At 44.9% G+C, this 23,116-nt stretch overlaps 1 protein-coding gene across 2 annotated transcripts in view; it reads left to right on the forward strand.

Annotated features, from left to right (window-relative positions):
* GDPD5 (glycerophosphodiester phosphodiesterase domain containing 5) overlaps positions 1-23,116 on the forward strand; it is a 127,800-nt gene that overhangs the window by 39,589 nt on the left and 65,095 nt on the right. For both annotated transcript variants that reach the window (XM_088140452.1, XM_088140453.1), the window contains exon 2: positions 14,294-14,467. In XM_088140452.1, the coding sequence (XP_087996578.1) occupies positions 14,351-14,467 (117 nt within the window). In that variant the 5' untranslated portion in view covers positions 14,294-14,350. The remainder of the gene's footprint in view (positions 1-14,293; positions 14,468-23,116) is intronic.

Consider the following 23,116-nt stretch of genomic DNA (forward strand, 5'->3'; position numbering starts at 1 on the left):
TAAGACATGGTGATGGCAATGGACTCGGATGGGTTTCAGAAGGGATGAATTCATGGAGGACAAACTGGTCTATCAAGGGCTATCAGCCTCGAGCAGTGAGTGATATCTCTAGGTTGGAGGAGATGCCTTCAAATATCAGTTGCAAGATAGCAACAGCAGGAGATGCATATGTCTCCACCTCCTGCTTGTGAGCATCCCAGAGGCATTGGTTGGCTATGCTCTTACATTTTTGAAGCATGGTGATAGCCACTAACCTGGATGGCTTTCAGAATGGATTGGATAAATTCATGGAGGATGGATCTGGGGAAGGGCAGTGGGGCTCCAAACACCACTTGCAGGAATAATGGTGGGAGAACATCTCCATCTCCTGCTTACTGATATCCCAGGTATCTGGATCGTTATTCTGAGAAACAAAATTCTGGACCAAGATGGCCCTTGGCTTGATCCAGCAGGACTATTCTTAGCATCTTAAAACTCCTAAATTGTTGGTGCTCCCACCTGAGATCCTGCAAAGCTTTGAGTGAGAATACCAAAACCTTGTTTGAGCTACGATGCCCACGTTTGGTGAGATTTGACAGTTAGGTGAGATTTCAGGAAAGTTTTGTGGCCTAGTTGGTGCCCTTGGGGGCATCATTTATGCCGTGGGCACGTGGGCACAGTTCTGCTGTTCCTTGGCATATGTGATCCTCAAAATTGGTGATGTAGCCCCCCCTCCAAATGAAAGACAGATCTGCTATTCTAGGAAGAGAAAATGGATCTTTAACTGTAATCTGACCATTAGCTTGAGAAGCAGTTCCATTACATTAAGAAGCCCTGCACTTCTTTGAAGTAAATGGTTGCCGGTCCCTATCAGCTCAGGTTGGGCGAAAGACTGTCAGAGGGCTTTTATAATACTCAGATGTCCTTTGTTCTTTTACCAAAAGCTTTGCTCTCCTCCTCCCTGCTGAAAAACCCCAACCGAAGGCCTCTTGTAACATTTCAAAGATGAATAAGTCTGTTATGTTTACAGTACCATCATGTTCTTTTGGTTTTTCTGCAAAAAACAAAACACCACTGTTTGTTGTGTGCCTCTCTTTTGTGTAGTGGCCTCTGGTGCATTGCAAACTTGTCAAAAAAACCATACAAAAATTTCCTTCCTTCCTTCCCTCCTTCCTTCCTTCCCTCCCTCCCCGCCTTCCCTCCCTCCTTTCCTTCCCTGCTCTCCTTCCTTCCCTCCCTCCCTCTCTCCCTCCTTTCCTTCCCTCCTTCCCTGCTTTCCTTCCTTATTTCCTTCCCTGCTCTCCCTCCCTCCCTCCCTCCCTCCCTCCCTCCCTCCCTCCCTCCCTCCCTTCCTTCCTTCCTTCCTTCCTTCCTTCCTTCCTTCCTTCCTTCCTTCCTTCCTTCCTTCCTTCCTTCCTTCCTTCCTTCCTTCCCAGCAAGTTCTAACTTGTACATTCTGTGGAAAATTTATCCTTGTGCTATAGGTGGGGAAGAATTGGGCTGCAGTCATTTTTCCTCCTCTCTTTTTTTCTTGAAATGCATTTTTTAAAAGTTGCCCGATTAAGAGACCATGTCATGATTCTGTTTGCCGGCGAGTGAATGGCTACAGTTTGCATTTGACACCGTGGAGCCTCTAGGCAGGCGGTTAGAGTTGGTCTTTGGCACTTCCGGCATGCTGAAATCCTAAACGCAAAAGGGCAAAAACCGTGGTTTCCAGAAAGGCGTCACTGCTGTGAGATGGGCAGCTCTAGGAATCATTTAAATAAATAAAAAGTGATGTGACCGGCATGAGGATGTCGGTCACTGACCCTATGTGGCATTTGGCAGTGGCGTCCACGCGAGGGGACCAAAATTGGCAAGGTGGTAAATGCTTCGTCCACCCCCTGGCTGATTTTGGACTCCGTTCCTCCCCTGCAGACTCCAGACCTGGAACCGTTGGCATTTGCTGCAAGTTGGGAACGTCGGTTTTAATGCTGGTTTACAGGAAGACCGTTGTTGGGGGAAGAAATAATATTATTAAAGGAAGACAGCGCGGAGGAGTTGGCTAAGTGGAATAATACAGAAATCCCCCCCCCTCAACTCCTTAAAAGCATTTTGATTAAATAGAAGTCATATTGTCAACTAAGTACCGTTGTGAGTCCTTAGCGGTTCCTCCTTATGAAGAATTGATGTGGTGCGCACGGTTGAGATAGATGCCCAAATGGCCATTATGCCTCCTCACACGGGTTCCTCTCCCCCAATATTGTGTTGTCTGGAAGAAAACCCCGTAAATCTATTCTCATAATCCTCAAGAGGTTTTGAGAGGCGCTCTCTTAAAACGTACGATTACTCCAAGACTGAGCATTAAGCGCTGGAGTGGGTGTGCTGCTCGCGGTCGTGCAAAGCTGGATTGCTGGAATTTAGCAGCCAAGGACCAAGTTGCAGAGGCTTTCTTTCCATCTGCAGAGCAGAGCGGGGAGAGTCACTTTTCCACCTCCCACCCCCAAAAGACACCAACAAACCGGCCTGGCACGCGCACGCAATGTCATGCCATGAACGCGTGACATTACTGTGTTGCATCAGTTTGGCCGTGCCAGTGCTGGAATCTGTATTTTAAATTGGCAAGAATTCCTGTTCATCCACTGTACCCACAAAGTCCAGATATGCCCGTCGGCCAAAAAAAAAAAAGAAAAAAAAAAGGAGTTTCCTGATTTAGGCTAAAGCAGCAAGGTTACACTTTGCTATTTCATTTAGGGTCAGTTTTCAGATTAGTTTCTTGTTTGAGGAAGTTGCTGAAGATTTGTGGATGTAGACTAAAGAAGCGTTCCTCAACCTCAGCAACTTTAAGACGGGTGGACTTCAACTCCCAGAATTCCCCAGCCAGCATGGCTGGCTGGGGAATTCTGGGAGTTGAAGTCCACCCGTCTTAAAGTTGCTGAGGTTGAGGAACCCTGGACTAAAGTAAGGTTTGGCCACTCACTCACCCCAGAATTACACTGCTGCCAAAATTTAGCAGAATTTTGGGCAATGCAGTCTCCTTCTCCTTCTCCTTCTCCTTCTCCTTCTCCTTCTCCTTCTCCTTCTCCTTCTCCTTCTCCTTCTCCTTCTCCTTCTCCTCCTCCTCCTCCTCCTCCTTCCATTTTTATCCTTAAACTTCACCCCAGAAAGAAAAAAAAAAGGTTGAATGGTGTCACCAGAATTAGGCCATTTCAGTGCTGTAAATGGACAAAGCGATTTTGAGCTGTTTTATAAGGATTTATGGGGGAAGGAATGGATGGGGCTATTTGCTTCTCTGCCAGTTTCTTCAGCTTTCATTCCCAACTGTAAACCCTGCAAAAACGAGTGTGAAAATTTCATGAGTTCCATGAGAACTTCCATATCAAAGCCTTGGATGCACTCCTGGGGTCCTCTGGAAGGTTGAGGGCGCCGAATTGTGGCCCCTGACACCTCGAATGGGGTCCACCCAAAAGCAGGTGGGTTATGATTTATCATTCAGATGGTATCCATTGTCTGATATCTGAAAATATGTCACCTGGAGGGTCATGACCCGTTCTCCATCATTCAGAGTGCAGGATGCAGAAGACCCGATTTGCACTGCAGGAAGGCTGATTCTGAGTGACTGCCAGAAGAACCTCCAAACAGAGGGAACAGCTCAACAAGACAACCAAGGACTAAGAGAGTTAGTGGACGCCCTTCATTGGAGGCATTCAAGATAGACCGCCATGTGTTAGGGATGCTTTCATTTGCTTTCTTGCACAAATCAGAGGGCTCAGCTTGATGGCCTTAAGGGTCCCTTCTGACTCCTCCATTCTAGGTTCTGGTGGATTGGGTTGGAGGAGCAGGGAGCCAGTTACTTGAGAGGGGTGCTGGAATAAACTGCCTGTCTGAACCATTCCAGATCCAGGATCGCTGCATCCTGATTTGGAGATCTTTATTGCTGTTGGCTCTAAGGATGGTCTGCTTATTTGGTGGATAAGGGATGTCAGGCCTTTTCTGAAAGCTGCATTTAGTTTCTAAATGTGTCCTGAGTGGGTTGAGGCCAGGGCAAAGTGGGTGGGACCAGAACAAAGTGAATGTTGATTGAATTTAAATTTAAATTAAATTAATTGGGTACAAGTAGTATGATTTCTCCCTTCCCCCATATATTTAATAATTTCCTACTGTTGTCTCATTAGGACGGATGTTCCATTCCTCTGCTATTAGTAAAGCTTATTATTTTTGGGTTTCTAAGCAGGGAAATAAAAAAAAATTCAAGATGGCATACAGAATTAAAAATATCATAAGAATACACAATGAAATACAGAAATATTAGAGCTTTGGGGAAATAGACATGCAAGAAAATTCCAATCACACATCAACAGTCAAGGGGGATTCCAGATCAGCCCAGACTGTGAAAGATCAAATCCTCAAGGTCTTCGAGAGTTGACCTGTCCAACTCGAATTAGTAATTTCTAAATTGCACATTTTTAAACCTACCACTTAAGGCAATCATATTGCTACTTTTTTGTTTTTCCTGTTGTGTGTTCATGGATTTTTTTTCTTTTGCATTGAAAAGCATCCTGTATTTCAGTGCACAATTTCAGCATAATGTGTTTCCTTTGCTCTTTGAGGAATCTGATGTCGGATTGTGTTTTTGATGTGTTCTGGTCCTTTTAGCAGAGAAGTAAATTGGCTTGATGTACAGATAGATACCTGGTGTCCCAATACATCATAAATAAATTAATAATATTGTCCCCACATGGAAGAAATCCAGAGATAAATGTGCTTGGAGGAGGGCAGGAGACATTACAGGTAGTCCTCGCTTAACCATTCGTTTAACGACAGTTCAAAGTTATGATACCCTCAGAAAAAATGCTTTATGACTTGTACTCATACACAAACCATCACACCACCACCCCATGATCACGTGATCGCGATTTGCAACCTTTTTTATGATAGTTGTTAACCAAATCACTGTGGTCATTAAGCAAAGCACATGGCCGTTAAGCGAATCATGTGGTCGTTAAGCGAATCACGTGGTTGTTAAGCAAATTCTGGTAAAAACATCCATTGCGGAAGCTGGATTCACTTAATGACCATGTGATTTGCTTAACAACCACAGCAATTTGCTTAACGACTGCAGTGATTTGCTTAACAACCATCATAGAAATGGTTGTAAAATCAGGTCCGGTCATGTGGTGACTTGCTTAATGACTGCCTCGCTTAACGACCAATTTCCTGGTCCCTATTGTGATTGTTAAGTGAGGACTACCTGTTTCAGAGTGTACAGTGTGTGTAGTTGTAGAGCTTAGACTCAAGCAGCCCAACTCTACCACCGCCTCTCTCTGCTGGTTTTGCTTAGAAGGTACCTCCTAGCTCAAGTTACCTGACTCTGTCAGCCCGTTTCTCTGTCCACTCCTGTGATGGAATGGACTTATGAAGGCCAGGCTCAGGGAGATAAGCGTGTTCTTAGCCCCCAGCAGGAGCGTGGGAAGTTCAAGAAGATGAGGCTGGCAACACCCTAAGGAATTCACGGTGTTGGGGCTGGCTGGCTTGGGAACTAGGGTTCAGTCTGGGGAGATTTTCTGTCTGGAGGTTGTAGCTAATAAACGCAACAGAACTGTATTTGCATTGTCTCTTGGAGTTCTTTGGGCTGAACCTGACAGCTCCCTGGCCACCGGGTCCTATAAGGTTGGCCTTCAGCATTTGCTCTACAATCTAGAAGAGAAGAGGTGGTGAGGGGAGACTTTCTTCTCATTTGTTGAGTCCTTTTGCAATTAGTCCTCCATCTGTCTTAAATTGCATTGCTTGCTTCTGCATGTTCAGGTCGTGGGCGGCTGCACGGGGAACAGGATCCTGGCCTGTCCTAGAAAATGTACCACTTGTTTTAGCATATCAGGCTGGCAGCTCCCTGCGTAAGTGCCCAGACTGGGCACTTGAGATCAAGAGGAGGTGAGCTGGTGTGAAGGGGCCACACCAGGCTGTGTTTGGTGCGGGAGGCTAACGTTGGAAAGAGAATGGTCTGGTCAACACGCCCAATTTCAGCATAATGTGTTTCCTTTGCTCTTTGAGGAATCTGATGTGGGAATTGGCTTGCCATGGCTTTGTCAACAAACCACAGTTTGAAAAATCCTGGTTTAGTGCTATGGGGAAATCAGACAAATCTTTTTGTTTATTGCATTCATGCCCTGGCTTTTCTCAGATTGAGGCAGTTTATGTGGGAGTGTCCTGCAAATTTGTCCTAGCCACAACAACCCTGTGAGGTGGGTTGGGTTGGGAGAGAGAGATTGGCTGAATGGGAACTTGAACTTTTGTGTGTACGTAGAACCAGGAGATTGATCTTTTGGGAAGTTTAATACTCCAGAAATTGTAGCTTCACAGGCAAACTCTTGCCTGCATATGTTCCATTGTTTGTGTGATCCTAAAAAGTCTAGCATTAGTTAGGCTATATAAATATGATCAATCAATCAGTAAAAAATAAAATCGTTACTTGAAGGAGGTCATTTGTGTTTAAATCCTGCATAAATTATTGGAAGGAAGTAACTTGACTGTAAATGAGAACAGCCATTCCTTTAGGAAGGACAACACAGAGGAACTGAATAAAATCATGTGTCTGAAGGAGGCTGAGGAATTGCGGGCACTATATCTATTTGATTTAATCATCACTTGTTGGGAAAAAAATAGGAAAAAACAGCAAGTACCAGCTGTGAAAACTAAACACACACACACGCATACACACACCCCCTTTCTAACAAACTTCTAAGGCTTGTTTTAAAGAAATTTCTTTTGAGTCAAGCTCAGCTGCTGATAATTTCATGGAAATGTCTCTGTAGCTTCTTTTGGGTCATTTTTCCAGATTTTCAGCTGAACCTAGGGAGGAGAACTTGTTCACAGACAAATGCAGCAAGTGGATATGCACCACATCTGACAGACTTCTGTTTTCTTGCAGGTAGTCCTCACTTAACAACCATTCATATAGTGACCATTCAAAATTACAGTGGTGCTGAACAAAGGGACTTGCAACTGGTTCTTGCACTTACAACCATCACAGCACCCCACAGTCACGTGATCACAATCTGGGCGCTTGGCAACCAGCTCACACGTACAACGGTTGCAGTGTCCCCAGGGTCACATGATCACCATTTGCGACCTTCCCAGTTGGCTTCCGGCAAGCAAAATCAATGGGGAACCACATGATTTGCTTAACAACCACGTGATTCACTTAATGGCCACTGCAAAAAAGGTCATAAAATCAGGCACAACTCGCTTAACAACTGCCCTGCTTAACAATACATTTTCCAGTCCCTATTGTGGTTGTTAAATGAGGACTACCTGTAGTTCCAAAGTTCATGTGAAATTGAGGTCATAGAATTGCCCAATTATTATGCTAGTTCCTGGAGCTGCTGTCCCCAATCTGCTGCCAGGGATCAATACTTTTTCTGTTCCTCCTGTTCCTTGTTCAGCGTATTACCTTCCTGCCTGCCTGCCTGCCTGCAGTTCTTGGAGAAACAGTTGAGGTCTCATCAGATTAGGAGGAAAAAAATGAGCCTTTTCCTACATATTGTGATGCTGTGCTGTGATTTTTTTGGTGTGTGTATGTCTCTGTTTTTGGTTGATGTTTTTATGTTGATGGATCTCTGATTATTTATACATACATACATACATACATACATACATACATACATACATATTTTACTGTGGATGTGCTGCACATTTTTGTATACCGCTGAAAGTCTCATGATTTTCAGTGTAAGAAGTTAATAAATCTTTGAATGTCTGGGTACTGTGTTAATTTTCCCATAATGCCTTCAGACAAGACTAGGCCAGGTGCTCTCAGGCATTGTGGGAAATGTAGTTCCTAGGGGCTGTCCTTAGACACGCACTCTGGAATAACTCATATTTTAGTGCAAATGTTTGGTCCCATTTCACTCCTTTCAGTTATTATTATTTTTTAAGTCACTGGCTCTCTGATGTTCTGACCTGGCCCTCAGCTTCCTAAGAAGGAAGTTGAGTTTGATTGTCAGTGTGGTAGCTAAAACTCCAGGTTGCAAACAAGATTTATTTTGGGAATCCTGATTTTATTCTCCAGCGTGTCAGATAGGAAGTGTTTTTCTAATGAGTTCATAACAACTGCAAATGTGTTTCTTCATGCAATTATCTAAGTCTTTAATAGGCTTTTCAGATGGGTTTTTGTGCGAGTGTGCGTGTCTGTATTTTAAAAAATGTCATGGTTACCCATGCAAAACACATCTGGCTAATTGGACACAAATTGCGTGCCTCTTGTCTCAAAGATTAATTTACTGGGATTGTTTTCTTTAAGAGGGCTTGAATTTTCTGAATTTAGCCTTTTTTATTTTTTTTTAATAGCAGCTTCAAACTTTCTCCCGCTTGCACGGGGCAAGCTTCGTACTTTGCCATCGGTTGCATTTATTTGGACAGAGCGCGCATGTAATATATGTCATTTGCTTATATACACAGACATTTTAATAAAATGTGTTTCATGCTGCTCTGTGACTTGAATTTCTATCGGCAAATTTCTCTCATGCAAATGCGCCGTGGGCAGGTATCTCCAGCGAACGGAGGCATTTGCATGGGTGAGTGAAAGGAGCAATATTCCTTCTGTTGCTTAACTCCCTTTATGTTATTTCTTAGGCAGGCGTACAGATGATATTTAAAGAGTGCCGGGCACCCAGAATGGAATGAGTTCTATTGGGAGGGATATCTGCAATGCAATTTAAAAGGAGAAGATGGAAAGTTGGGGGGAGCGGGGAATAGCTAGGCATGGAGATCAGTTTCTAAGTCTGGTTCATTGTAGGAGGGTTGGGTTAGTCTGTGGCTGTGTTTCTCAACCTTAGCCCCTTTAAGCTGGGTGGGCTTCAACTCCCAGAATTGCCCAGTGTGGAAAAACACTGGTCTACGATAGCAAAAAAAAAAAATAATAATCTGGAGGAGTTTGGTAGCATCTCTTTTTTTAATAAGCTTTGTGCGAGTTGCATCAGATGCATGGAACTAGCTAGCCTAGTGTTTCTCAACCTTGGCCACTTTAAGATGTGTGGACTTCAACTCCCAGAATTCCCCAGCTGGGGAATTCTGGGAGTTGAAGTCCACATATCTTAAAGTGGCCAAGGTTGAGAAACATTGGGCTAGACTGATGTAGGGTTTAAATGGGAAGGGGGGGAGTGAAAAATAGGGGGAGACAGGTTGGTTACCCCATCTTAATGCCTGCATCCGTCTAGCTACTCTGTGCATCTGATGAAGGGAGCTGCAGATCATGAAGGCTGTGAACAAGATGTCTTAGTTGGAAAAGGTGCTTTCAGACCCCTTCTGATTTTAAGCCTGATCTAGTCTTTCAGGCTGGAAGGCAGGATGCAAATTTGACTGACTGACTGGGGTGTACCACATTTCCAGATATTCTCTAGCGGCATGTAACGTTTCTTCCATGCATATGAAGTTGTTGGATTAGAGAAATACAATAGCGTGAGAAATATTTTCAAGACCTGCTAGCTGAAGAAATGTTGGAAGTGGAATTGGCTACAGACTGGATTTTGGATTGTGCCGAGGACCTTTTTCTCTCGCTAAACCACGATTCCCTTCCCAAAAGCCCCAGAAGTGGCATTGCGAGGTCCCAAATGGAGAAAAGCATAATTTTCCAAGGACATTTCTTAATGAAATTAGAGAAATATATGGGAATAGGTTTCAAGATCTTGTTCGTTTGCTTGGAACAGCTTGTCTGCAAGATGTCAAAATAACGTGGAGGCTTTGGTCAAAGTCATGCGATTGGCCGGCTCCGCTCGTTGCAAGCATACTTCTAATTGAGATGGAAGCTAGCAATGTGCCTTGTACATTGGTCCAGCAACAGCATTGAGACTGGCTGAGTTCACACAAGACGTTGAACCAGGATCTGACAAACCAGGTTTTAACTGGGGGCCTTGCATGATACGTTTATGATTCAGAAACACTGCTCAGTTAATGATGGATAAGGGTGGCATGTGAACAGGATCTTCTGCCTGCCAAGTAGGTGAACAGTAGATGGGTAGAAAGAGGGTGGAAGGTGATTCTTTGATTCTGTATGGTGCAGTGTTTTTCAACCTTGGCAACTTTAAGATGGGTGAACTTCAATTCCCAGAATTCCCCAGCCAGCCATGCTGGCTGGGGAATTCTGGGAGTTGAAGTCCATCCATCTTAAAGTTGCAAAAGTTGAGAAACACTGGTGTAGTGGATTCTTGTACTGGCAGGGGCATTGAAGTAGATGATCTCCAAAGTCTTTTTTGCTTCTGTTATTCTATGGTTCTAATATATTCTCTTTCAACCTTGCAGAAAGATAACTAGATAGAAATCGCATCTGGTGTCTGTAGTAATGGATTTCTGCCCTGGGCAGGGAGTTGAACTAAATGGTCTTGAAGGTCCCTTAATTCTTATTTTCTCTGTCTGTGATGATTGGGCTTTGGTGAACCCCGATGAATTTCTATAGGGCCTCTCCGGGGAATTCTGTTAATACCATGGAGATTATTTTGGTTTCTCTTTGGGTATCTCCAGTCTTTCTCTCCACGCCCTAAGCAGCACTCTGTCAAAGATGTGAAGTGTTTTGGCTTTGAACCAGAGGTATCAGCATTGAAAACATCCAGACAGCAAAACTTGGCAAGAGGAAGATGCGCCTTCTAGGGCAGTGGCTGTAAAAACATTGTTAGGCATGTGTTGTGTGGACTGCTAATAGAAAAGTCATCAAGTGGGGAGAGCGGGGGAGGCTGAAAGGGGATTTTGGAAAGTGCCTCCTCGTGTTGTTACCGATAATAGCCGTGAGATATCCTTGGGTGGAGAGGACTCCATTCAGTAGGAAAACTCTTTATGAATTGGATCTGGTGGGATCTGCACTCCCAACCTGGTGTCCTCTAAATGCACTGGGGTACGATTCCCAGAGGGCCATGCCAGCTGGGAGTTCTGGAAGTTGTAGTGCCGGTGCTGCTGGGGCACACCAGTTAGGAACGGCTGGGCTAGAGTAGAATGCAAATAGAGCTTAGCAAAAGAAAGTGGGTTTGATTTCTGATGGCATCCAACATCTCTTTTGGAAGGAAGTACAGTGGTACCTTGGTTCACGAACTTAATTCGTTCCACAATTCTGGTCGTGAGCCGAATTGGTCGTGAGCCGAATCAGATTTCCCCATAAGGTTCAATGTAAATAAGGTTAATCCGTTCTGAACCATATGTATTTTTTTTTAACCACAAAAATATGAAGCAAAGTACAGTATGAAGAGAGAGAACACTAACCTTGCTTGAGGCGACACCAAAAAGCTTCACAGCAAGTGTCTGTCTGCAACCACGATCTCACCTAAAGGAAGCCACGGCCACGTGTCAGAGCAGGGAAGGTGGCTGCGGGTCGTGTTTGTCACCCGATGCGGAGTTTGTGAACGGAAGCAAAATTTTGCGAACGCTGCTGTTTGCGAACTGAATTGCTCGTGAACAGAAGCGTTCGTGAACCGAGGTATTACTGATATCAGGTTGCAGACTACATTTATTTCAGTCTTGCCTACCCTGGAATTTCCATGGCATGCAGTGGCACTCATGTCTGATATTTGTTGACGGTACGAAGAGTTGGACATGACTTAATGACTGAACAACAACAACAACAACAAAATGATCCTTTGGCTAGTAGGCTTCATTCGAATAATGTTTGCCCCTCTTTCCCCTAAAAGTGTAAGGAGCTACTGAGACATTTAACCTTTGAGCCCTGTGAGAATCAAGGAACAGTGAAATGAGTAAGGGGAGTCAGCATAAGACTATCGGGACTGACACGAGCCAACTGGAAGTAAGCAAAAAGTGAAATGGAGAGGCAGTCCTGTTGATTCCTAAGACATTTGGGGGTTCAGCAATGAGAAAAGGCAGGATGGTCTTGGACCAGCGTTAATACTGCTTTCCCCAACACAGGGAAGCTTGTGTCTCAGACGAATTTGCAAATATTTAAATGACCACATGGTAAAATAATCTTGGGATCCCTTGGGAGACAAGATCGATTGCTCAAAAGTGAAAGCTGATGCTTGCTCTGGATTTCTCTCTCTGCCTTCCCCTTTGTCCCCCCCTCCCCTGGTGCTCATTGCAAAAGGTGAATAATTCATTTCTCCCTGTCCTGCTTCCTGTTTTATTTCTGTCCGTGTAATGCTCTCCAGCCAAGGCTTGAATCATTCATAAGCTGCCTCCCCAGCTGCGGGGAGCTGTTTCCCGAAAGAGAAGGTTGGAAATCATAGGAAGTGGTTTGAAATGCAGCATAAAATTTCCATGGATATGAGAATGCATGGGGGGCAAATGTCTTATCAGCTCTGTTTCTGCAATTACAACTCCCTCCCTCCTGTTTTCTGGAGGAGCACAACCTATGAGGAAAGGAGTTAAAACCACTACTAGACGTGGAACTTTCCAAAAATTGCTGTACCACCCATGTCCCCATGCTCTTTCACCTGCAGATAACCGGTACTTGATACAGGAGCAAGCAGACCCCAGTTAGGGTGCGATGATGCTCAGGAGTTTTTGTGCCTGGTTTGCAAACAACTTTTGGAACAGCTCAGCCTTCTCAAAGCAGAAGCTTTCCAGATGTGTTGGATTGTAATTTCTGTAATTCCCAGGAGGGCTGAGAGAATAATAGAGAGATTTCGGTGTGCTGCTGTTCTCACTGCAGAACTGTGGGAGTCAGTGGCTAACAGGGTCAGTGCAGGTTTAATGAAATGCAGGTCATGTTTGGTTCAAGGAGCTGGGGGAATTGAGTTGGGGAGTTCCTGGTACAAAGCTCACCTCTGCCATGAATTTTGGAAAACCTCAGTCCTAGCATCACTACCTACAGTAATGGGATTTCAGTATAAGCGGTTATTTTATGGCAAGCTGATAATATATGTTTACATTTGTAAGTGTTAAGCTTCTCTTGCTAATAATTTTTGGGTCTTGGTGGGTTCTTAATATTGGCGGGACTAGGGTCTCACTTATCCTCCATTCTGTTTCAAAGCTGCATCCTCCTTCACGCAAATTATGCAGCACATTGTTAAAGATCTAAATGTGACCTGGTTTAGAGAAGGGGAAAAAATTCGTAGGCTTGCTTGTACTAGAATCCCCCTCCTGACTTGGTGGCCATATCAAATCTACCTCAATGTGTCCCGTATGCAAAAACACAGCCAAGGTGTCATTCTTACCTTGTCCTCCCTAAGTCCTACGTGGATGTCATTTTCCTTGGCAGGGCCTTCTGTGCTTCAGCAGTTCATAGCTGAAGAATGAAGAGTTTTCATCCTTTGCATTTATACTTACTGCTGCTATTTATTAATCATTTAATTGCTGCAATGTTATTCTGATGATACTAGGTTTGACTTCGTTGTTGTTGTATGTTCTCACCTTATTATAAGTTGCTTTGATCTGAGTTTGGAGAAACATGGGATATAAACTCATTTGCTTCAATACAAGATGGAGAAATAGCGGGTGGGTGGATAATGCCTTTCCATAGTTCAGTCACTAGGTGGCAATAGACCTCATTCTATTTCTGTGTAGTCAGGAGATACTTCTGCTCCGTACTTACTAGAACAAACAGTATGGCTGGCTGGATCCATTGTCCCTTGGTTGGTTGAACAAGCTACAATGGCCTGCTTCGTATATGACACTAAACTGAAAGTAAACAAACCATGTTATGGCAATTCCTGATGGAAATGCCACCATATTGCCTGATATATCGGGTTTCCCCAACCTGTAGATTTGCTCTTATAATAACCAAACATAACAATTACTGGCCATGCTAAATGGGATGATACCCATTCTCCAGGATGCCAGGTTGGAGAATGGGCACCATGGATGAAGAGCTAGCATAAGCCATGTCCTCCTCTCCTCGGTTTGAGTGAGAGGTGTGTCTGAGATATAGGAACTACATCAGTTGTTCCCAATGCTATGCTCTCCAAAAATATTGAGTTTACCATTGTCAGGGTTACTCCATGTCCTTTCAGAATTCTGGTGTGGAAACTGCTACAGCAATGGGATTGAGGAAGGCTTTCCATGGGCTGATGGTATATAGCAATTTTGTGGCCATGTGATACGGAGGTCAGTGAGGCTTCCCTTGATCAGGGATGGTGCCAGGAGGCCTGTGGTTGCCACCTTTTGCCCCAAGTGTGGTCCAACATCTTAACAATTGGCCGTTGGGAGAGCTGTGACCCCAAATGGTAATAAAGGGAACCACAGGAGAATTTAGGCCCCAAAGCGAATTTCAGTCATGGATCCTCTTCCTTGCCCTCCTGCTTAATAGCAGGATTTAGAAGAAAAACCTTGATGAGATGTGTCTCCTGACTCAGTTGTTCCAGGAATTGACCCAATTTTCCTCCTCCTCTTCCCCCTTTTTCAGGAGTCTCACAAGCCCTGATGGACATCTGACAACTTGCAGCCAGCGAGCTGGAAGAGCATGGTTAAACACCAGCCACTCCAGTATTATGAGCCCCAGTTGTGTTTGTCATGCCTGACGGGAATTTACGGCTGCCGATGGAAGCGGTACCAGCGGTCACATGATGACACCACCAAGGTGAGTCCCTGGTGCGCCAGGATGGCCGTTTTGAATTGGTGAGTCCTGAAGTCTGGACCCAAGACCTTGATTTGCAGTTTGTTATGACCTGGGAACAGAAGCTGGGTTGTAGTTAAGCAGCTTGTGAATATGGCTATCTGTCCCAGCTATTCCTGGATATTATGCAGAAATACATAAATGGAGTTGGTCCTCTTTTAGACTGTTGGAAAAAGAAGCATTGCTGTAGAAATCAGAGAGGAAATTGTAGTGTGTGATTGTGGTGTGTGTATTTAAGACAGAATTGGGTATATGAGTTATTGATTAAGAGAGCCATGTGAAATATCCAGGTTTGGAGGCAGTATTCTAGTTATAAGAACAACAACAAAAAAAATTGGTTTATGTTTATGTTGATTTCCTAAGCATTTGACTAGTTGTGGATATTGCTAGAGAACCAGACTGAAGTTCAGGCTAGCAATCGTTGTATTCTCCTTACCTGGGTGGTTCAGGAAAAGAGGAGGAAGGTCACTTTATGACAGATTTCATACTAGTTTGAGTAGTTTATAAAACTCTTTTCTGTCCCATGGCAAATCATATGCGTGCATTTCACAGCATGACCTGTTCCTGTGAAATGCATCCTCCCACCCAATTTAGCGGTTTCAAAGTTGTGGAAGGCAGTTTCAGCAGTCAGGTGAAAATGTTTGCCCATTCCAAGTGACGGTAAGAAAGAAAACCCCTCACTCTGATCTGGCTTTGAGCTACAGTTATATAACAAGATCTGCTGGCAGCTGGTTGATTAGTTATCCTTGTACTCTATATAGGATCCCTGCTTGTTTGGGGCTGCCTTGAAAAGAGTTTGGTTGATTTAATCAATACCAGGTGGTCCTCATTTAATAACTGTTTGAACTTACAACAGTGCTTAACGAGTGTTAGTTATGAACGGACCTTGTACTTATGGCTGTCACAGGGTCCCCACAATCATGTGATTGTGATTTGCAACCTTCCCTTTGGTTTTCCAGAAGCAAAGTCAAAGGGGAAGCTGGCAGGAAGTTCTGAGGTCCTCACTTAACAACGGTAACTGGGGACTGCCGGAACTGCCGTTGCTAAGTGGTCCGGTCACAGAGTTTTTTTGCCTTATGACCTCATTGCTTAACAACAGACTTTCTGGTCCCAATTAGCATCGTTAAAGAGAACTACCTGTAGTTTCTTAACAGGAAAATAAATGACTGAGTACACAGCAAGGGATGTGCCAAAAAATGATCAGCAAACATCGATTTTGTTCAATGTTTTCTTCCCAAATTCCCCTCTGGCGCACCTGCAGATTATGTTGGTTTTATAAATGGAGCTTATTGTTTTAATGTTCTTTGACTTTGAGTTTCCCTAGACGATCAAAAGTTTGCTCCTGGTGATGATAGAGTGGCTTAAGGAAGTTTTCATTCCAAGAGCTATAACGTTTCCTGCATTGTTAGCTGGAATTGCTGGTTCTGTTTGGCCTGCCATAATTTCTTAATTTTTGCCCGCTAAGGGTGAAGCTCCTTTTGGAAACCCCATCCCTGGAGTCTTCTTGCTGAAGCCCCGAGACACCCCTTGTATTAGATGCAAAACATTTCAAAATAGGAGGGGCTTCCTGGGATTTTTTTAACGACAAACTGGATTTTTTTAACGACAAACTAAAAACTGGAGCGGAGAGATTTATTATAATAGAAGCCAGAGTTTGAAAGCTCTTGTTTTTTAAAAATAAACAGTTAAGTCTCCTCTTTTCTCCTGGTGCTTCTTCACACAGCCTGGCCCTGATTTAATTAATATTTCAAGAGATCAGCAAGGAGATCTCTTCTCCTGCCTCTCAATTAATGGTAGCAATAAGAGGACACGGCGTATCAAGTAGTTACTGGACCAGAAAAGCAGCTTTTAATGTTTCCTTCCTACACTGAAAATGAGAGGAAGTTGCAGCTGATGAAAGCTGATGCCTTCGAATAAAATGTTTTAGTTGGAGAAGGCGCTACCGGACTCCTAATTTTTTTGCCACGATAGACTAATGCGGCTGTCCTCCTGCAACTTCTTATGCTAAATCTTCCTGTCCCACAGCGGGAGCCGGAGTCAAATGGAGCGAACAACCTGGAACTGGAGTTGCCATTTTCCAGAGCTGACACTCAGAAACCTGAATATTCGCTTTTGATCCCAAATAGACCCATAATCTAACCTCGCTCTCAATGCAGGATGCTCTATACCCCATTAGTTGCCGTGATAAATGTGCAACTAATTGTCTTAAAGCCCTGCAAGGCTGGCTGGGGAATTCTAGGAGCTGAAGTCCACACATCCTGGCTGGGGAATTCTGGGAACTGAAGTCCATATATGCTGGCTCGGGGATTCTGGGAGTTGAAGTCCACTCATCTTAAAGTTGCTTAGGTTGAAAAACACTGCTCTAAGGTCTGTGGGGGAACTTGTGAATGGGAGCTTTCAGGCTCCAAACTGCAGCCCTGCCGTTGGCAACCCTCTGGTTTCCAGGAGAGGCTGCCAGCTGCTAGCACCGCACGTTGACTCTGGTTGGCAGAGGAAAGAGGCAAAGCTGGCATTAGGTCAAAATGTGAACAGGTTTGGCGTCTGCTTTGCTGGCTGCATAATTTTGGGGTGGGTCTAGACTGCTGGGCATCGGGCACCCTTCACCCGCCTCTCCCTCACTTTCTACATCACTGGAAAGACTGCTTAGCTGTACGATCCTTCGAGATAATTCAGCTGGGGTGGTCCTGGGCATGGGCAGCTCTGGAGGTCGAACCCCGTGGCCTTGCTATGCCTCCTGCCTTCCCTTTTTCTTCTGGGCAATGTCATTGTCCCTGATCATTTCAGGGGCCACCTCATTATTGCTCTCTTGCAAACTCAAAGCATCTTCCTCCCTATTCCTTTGGCCGGGCATCCAGGCTGGCATCTTTCTTCTCACTCAGCCCTTCTGTCCCAGAGGGAGAAGGCGAGCAAGCAAAGGGGACGGGGGTGAGGATGAGGAAGGAGCTGCTTTGGTGTTGCTTGTTGAACAGCACAGTGAGTGCAGATTGGAACACAATTTCTCATCATCAGATATGCCACCAGCATCTCCCTTGGTGCCCACAAGGCTCCTGGCCATACCAAACCATTGGAAAAGAGATTCTTTTCTTTGAAAAGTCACAATCTGGCATGAGTCAGCCCCACAAGGTCAACCAGACCAGGAAATCAGCTCCACAGGAAGACTAGAACTTCCTTCATTGAGATGGACTCCAAGAACAGGATCTTGCAGGAGCGCTTGTGCTGGGCCTCCATCTTCTCCTCATGCTCCGTTGAACCAGGGAGGGGTCTGCCTGAGCCGCTCCCAAATGGGATCTCACTTCTCAGGACTTAAGAACGTCTCAGCCCCCTTGGCTTAGGTGACCATTTTAGCACATCTCCATCAAGGTCTTTCTCCTTCTTTTCAACACATGTTGAAGGCACCCGTTTGTAGCGCCATATTTACTGGTAGCAGACCCAACCCTATTAGGTTGGTAGTAGAGAGTCCTGGAAGATCGCTCGCCTTCTGCTCAAGAGGCATTGACTGATTGGCCGTACAGGCCGTGGCAGCCATTTTGTGAGTGTACCCACTCCCCAAATTCCCAGTGTGACTCCGCCCCAAAGAGATAACCTACTGCTAATATAAACCAATATGGGTTTCTTTTTCTGATCAACGTGGCCATGGGAATGGACGCATCCAGCACCCGGTGGTGTTCATTTATCCTTGAGTAGCCATATCTGTTCCTTAATATCTGCAACTAGAGAGAAATCTCCTTGTACAGAACTGAACGCTGACATCCTCATGGGTGACCTATCCATGTCTTAAAAACAGTAAAGTCCTGTTTTGGCCAAATGTTGAGCCAGCGGTCAGCTTCCCCATCTCTTCTCTTGCAGTGGTGGTCTGGCAGACCTTCTACTTCCAGACCTGGGGTCTCAGGTGTCTACCCTAATCTCTTTCAGTCTCATTGGTCATCTTTAATTTCAGCCGATAACAGAAGGTCCATTGTCTGCCTCCCAAAGAGTTTGCATCCTGGGTAGTTCAGAAATGTAATCCAAGAGGATTACTTAGCAGAACATGCCATTCCTTTGCTTCCCTTAAGAATTTTGGTTTTCTTAAGCCAAGAAATAACTCTTTTTAGGAGGCGTTTGAGTTTACCCTTCCGTACATTCATTTTTTGCCCTTCATGGCTGCTTCTGATCAAATAGCTCGGATTGAGTTTTGAACAATAGAAAAGCCTATCGGGCTTGTCCTGCAGACCTGGAATTGTGACGATGGATCTCATTAGGAGCAGCGGCCGTTCCTCAAACACGCTTTCAGTCTGTTGAAAATGATAATTTCTTGTCGTGGCTGCCGTCTGTGGCCTCTTTTTACGTAGGCGAAGGCCCCGAGGAAGCTGTAAAAAATTGCGCGCGTTTGAGGTTTGCTTAAAGGCTTGATCCCAATAAAAGAACAAAGTGCTTCTCATTAGTCCATGGTAGCCAAAAATCAGGTGATTTCTCTGATAGCACCTCTTCAGACTAGCAAATTTTAGTACAAGGCAGGAGCCTTTGTGAAGGTGCTCCCGGGCTCCTTCTGATAAAAGAGCAAAGGGCGGTTCTTTATCGGATGATGTTGGGGCAAAGGCTTGAATGCTCTTCCTTTCAAGGCGGCTTCATTTGGCCACGAGTGGTTTTTTTTTTTGATGGGGAAAAAGGGCAACAAACAGAGAAGGCCCTGGAAGCCGCGCTGCCCTTTTAAAAACCACTTTAATTGAATCATTAATGGCCTTCCTGAGAGCGGCGAATGACTCTGCTGGATGTGGCCTTCCCCCTGTTAGACGGGCCGTAGGAAATGTTTTAAGGATTTTGTCCAGTGCTTTGTCCCTAATTGCAACGGTTGATGAAAATCTGCCAGTTACACAAAATAATGTTCCCTCCACGCTGTGAAGAGTGCTTCCTTTTTTAAAGGACTGCTTTTGCAGTTGTTTTGCCACGGACAGATGCATCGTGCCACGATGTTGGTCCAAGAGCTGATTCTGACCGGCCATGAATAAAATAAGTACATTGAAAAGTCTGGGCTTAAAGAATTTGACCAATGTAGACAAACATGAAGTGAACCTATAACTATCCAAGAAATAAAGCAAATTAAACTTTGGGGAGGCCCCAGGTCCAGATGGGCTGATGAGCTCAATATTACAAAGAACTCGAGGAATTGTTGGAACCACTAAGAACCCAATGAATGAAAGTAGAGACAAAGATCATCCTGCCAGCATGGGAAGAAGGCATATCACTTGGATTTACAAAGAAGGGTACGATCTGGAGAAACCACAGTGATATAGACCAGTGTTTCTCAATCTCAGCAACTTTAAGATGTGTGGAGTTCAATTCCCAGAATTCCCCAGCCAGCATGGCTGGCTGGGGAATTCTGGGAGTTGAAGTCCACCCATGCTGGTTGGGGAATTTTGGAAGTTGAACTCCACCCATGCTGGTTGGGGAATGCTGGGAGTTGAGATCCACACATCTTAAAGTTGCAGAGGTTGAGAAACACTGGGATAGACCAATCTCTTGGCTGAAGGTAGACTTTTTACAACAACGTTAGCTGAACGACTCATGAAATTTGTTCCAGATGTAATACATATCAATCAATCAGATTAAATTCCGAAGAGGAACGTAAAGGAACCCAGCAGGTTTTTAATCAATACCATAAAATATCATTAAGAAAACAAAACATAGAAAGAAGGCTGCCAGCCCTGGCTTTAAGCTTCTCCAACGTGTGAAATGTCTCCAAAGCTGGTGGTGCCCGGCCAGTGTCTTTGGGCTCAGAAGCTAAGCAGGGTGAGGTGAGTGTTCGCCTGGGAGACCACAGGAAATTTCAAGTACCCAATGCAGCCTTTGCTTTCTGTTCTAAAAATGGCCCTCTGATGTTGATGAGGAATATTATTTGCATATTTTAAAGCTTAGCACAACATTTGGCATATGAAAATTCTTTGGCAGCTCTCCCACTTAACTTTAGATGAGCGGTAGGCAGCGGAGGGGAGGTGGGGGCGCGACGGTTGGGTGAACCTTCTTGCTGCAAGAGAGACGTTGAGGCAGGTTATTTATATGTTGGGCTGCCAGCCAAGACACCTTCCTTGTGTTCTGTTTTTGGCTCTGGCCTTCCCGTTCCAGAGAGATGTGAACTGGAATAAATCTACCCCAAGATTCATGACTGCAGGAACTCCTCTTTTAAATCAAGCCGAGGTTCTTTCCCCCTCGAAGGCTGGCATGCGCTGGAAACGCTTTGACATTCAGGGGCTTTGCGCGGTTCCTTGAGAGGCTGGCAGAGGAAAGAGCAATATTTTGTTTTTCTAAGGGCGCATTAGAAGATACTTAGAAGATGTGCACGGCTTGGAAAACTGCCAACCCCTAACCCGTGCCAGGTGGCCGAGCTGCTGGAAATAAAATGAATGCCTTCAGCCAGCCGAGGAGGGACGATCTCAGATGCTTCCTATAGGTTCCCCTTCCATGGGTGGACCACAAACCAATTATTTATAACCTGCCCCCCTTCGGGGTGAGGTCCAAGCCCAAGCCAAATTAACAAGTTAAAATTATTCCAAAGGCAATAAAATCACCGCGCCTTACGGCAGATTTGAAGTGCCGTAAAAATAACTCAGCTAGATGGCTGAATTGACTTCTTCGATCAGAGAAAAGACAATGTCAATGTTTGTTGCTGACCGGAAACCCCTTATAGACTTTTTGCAGGAAACAGAAAAAGATGAACTTAGGATTTAAGGCTTTGGTGATTAGACAGGGTAGATTATGGAAAGAAGAGAGTCATGTCGTAACCATAGAGTAAGAGGTACATTTATAATTGTATTTATAACGGCTGTAAAGAAGATTGGAAGTTACTTCTTTGTATCTTTTTTCTTTCTTTTATATTTTTCTTTTACTTCTTTCCCTTTTCTTGCACTCTTAGTTTTCTCTTTGATTTCTTTCTTTCTTTCTTTCTTTCTTTCTTTCTTTCTTTCTTTCTTTCTTTCTTTCTTTCTTTCTTTTTTCTTTTCTTATTTCTTTCTTTTCTTTCCTTATTTTATATTAGTTTCTATTAGTTTTTACCTTTTTTTTTTTTAATCTTTCTTTAATAAAATTATACAAAAAACTCCCACTTACACAGCGGTAAAATCGTAACCTCTCAACCTGATTACAACTACCCTCTGACTTTGCTCGTAAGATGGGCAGCAAAGCCGCTTGACCACCTCAGTGGACTCGCTGCCCTTTTCAACGTCTGCAGAGCACTGTCTCCACCCATCCGCCCTTCAGATAAAGTCCTCAAATCTCGGTTAACTGCATCCAAAGATGGGTGAAGCCTGATGTGTGAATTCTTCAAGGGGAGTGTCAGGACAGGCAAGATGGTGAATGCTCTGGATATTATCTTGCGTGTTTGACCCTGTTGTGCAGAGACGGCTGTGAGTTTTCCTGGGGGAATATGGCAACTGAGGGGCCCAGCTTGAGGGTTAGGAGCATAAGATAGGTGGTCTCCTCCTTCTCCTTCTCCTTCTCCTTCTCCTTCTCCTTCTCCTTCTCCTTCTCCTTCTCCTTCTCCTTCTCCTTCTCCTTCTCCTTCTCCTTCTCCTTCTCCTTCTCCTTCTCCTTCTCCTTCTCCTTCTCCTTCTCCTTCTCCTTCTCCTCCTCCTCCTCCACCTCCTCCACTCCTCCTCCTCCTCCTCCTCGTGTTAATTTGGAGATCAAACCCTTGGGGATCTTCTGACATCTGGCCGCTCCCAAGTAGCTTTATTCTTGTCTGTAGTAGAGATTTGACTCTGGCTGAACTGTGTCTGAGTCTTCTCCAAGTCAAGCTGAGAACTTTTGCATGAAAGGGGAAGTGTCTGGAGGTAGGGGACTGACCACTCAGCTTGGTACGGGTGCCTGCCTCCTGGGATAGTCACACAAGGGGAAGGAAAAGTGGGGCCAGGGTGGTGGTGTGGATCGGCAGCGGGGAGATCCAGGTTCTGATCCCCCCTTCAGCCATGGGAGGTTCCTGGGGGACTTTGGACCAGTTTCTCTCTCCCCACCCAGCCTACCTTGCAGGATTGTTGTGGGAGGGAAAAAAGGGAAGGAGGGAACACTATGCATGTCATCTTGAGCTGCTCAGGGGAATGCAGGATATAAATCTAAGAAATAAGAGAACAGCATGGTGCAGTGGTTAAGGAGTTAGGACTGGGGAGAAGCAGATTTGGGTTCATCCTCAACATTGGGAGCTCAGTAGGGGATTCTGGGCCAGTCACGTTCTCTCTGCCCAGCCTACCTTGCAGGGTTGTTACAGGAAAAGAAAATGAGTGAAATCTATGCCACCTTAAGGAATGCCGGGTTATCACACCAGCCAAACACACACACACACGTCTCAAGGCAGGTCAGCTGGTGCCTTCCAGATGTTTTGGTCTTCCCATCAGACTAGTTTGGCCAACAGAAAGGGATTGTGGGAATTCTTCAAACCTCTCGAGGGCACCAGGTTGCAGATCCCTGCAGGGGCTGTTTTGGGCAATATCTGCCACACCGTGTGCCTTAGCACCTGGGGGGAAGAATAGCTTGCAGATCTAGGCTTCTTCTGGAACAAGGTCAGGCTGTTGCAAGAAGATGGTCATTTTGGGGTGGCTTTTATAGAACTGTCAGGCAGGAGAGACGGTGGGGAGAAAGGGCACGGAA

The sequence above is a fragment of the Python bivittatus genome, unplaced genomic scaffold (assembly GCF_059951505.1).
Source record: "Python bivittatus isolate LINGU-HERP-01145 unplaced genomic scaffold, Pbiv_v1 ctg000340_np1212, whole genome shotgun sequence".
Taxonomy (NCBI): Eukaryota; Metazoa; Chordata; class Lepidosauria; order Squamata; family Pythonidae; genus Python; species Python bivittatus.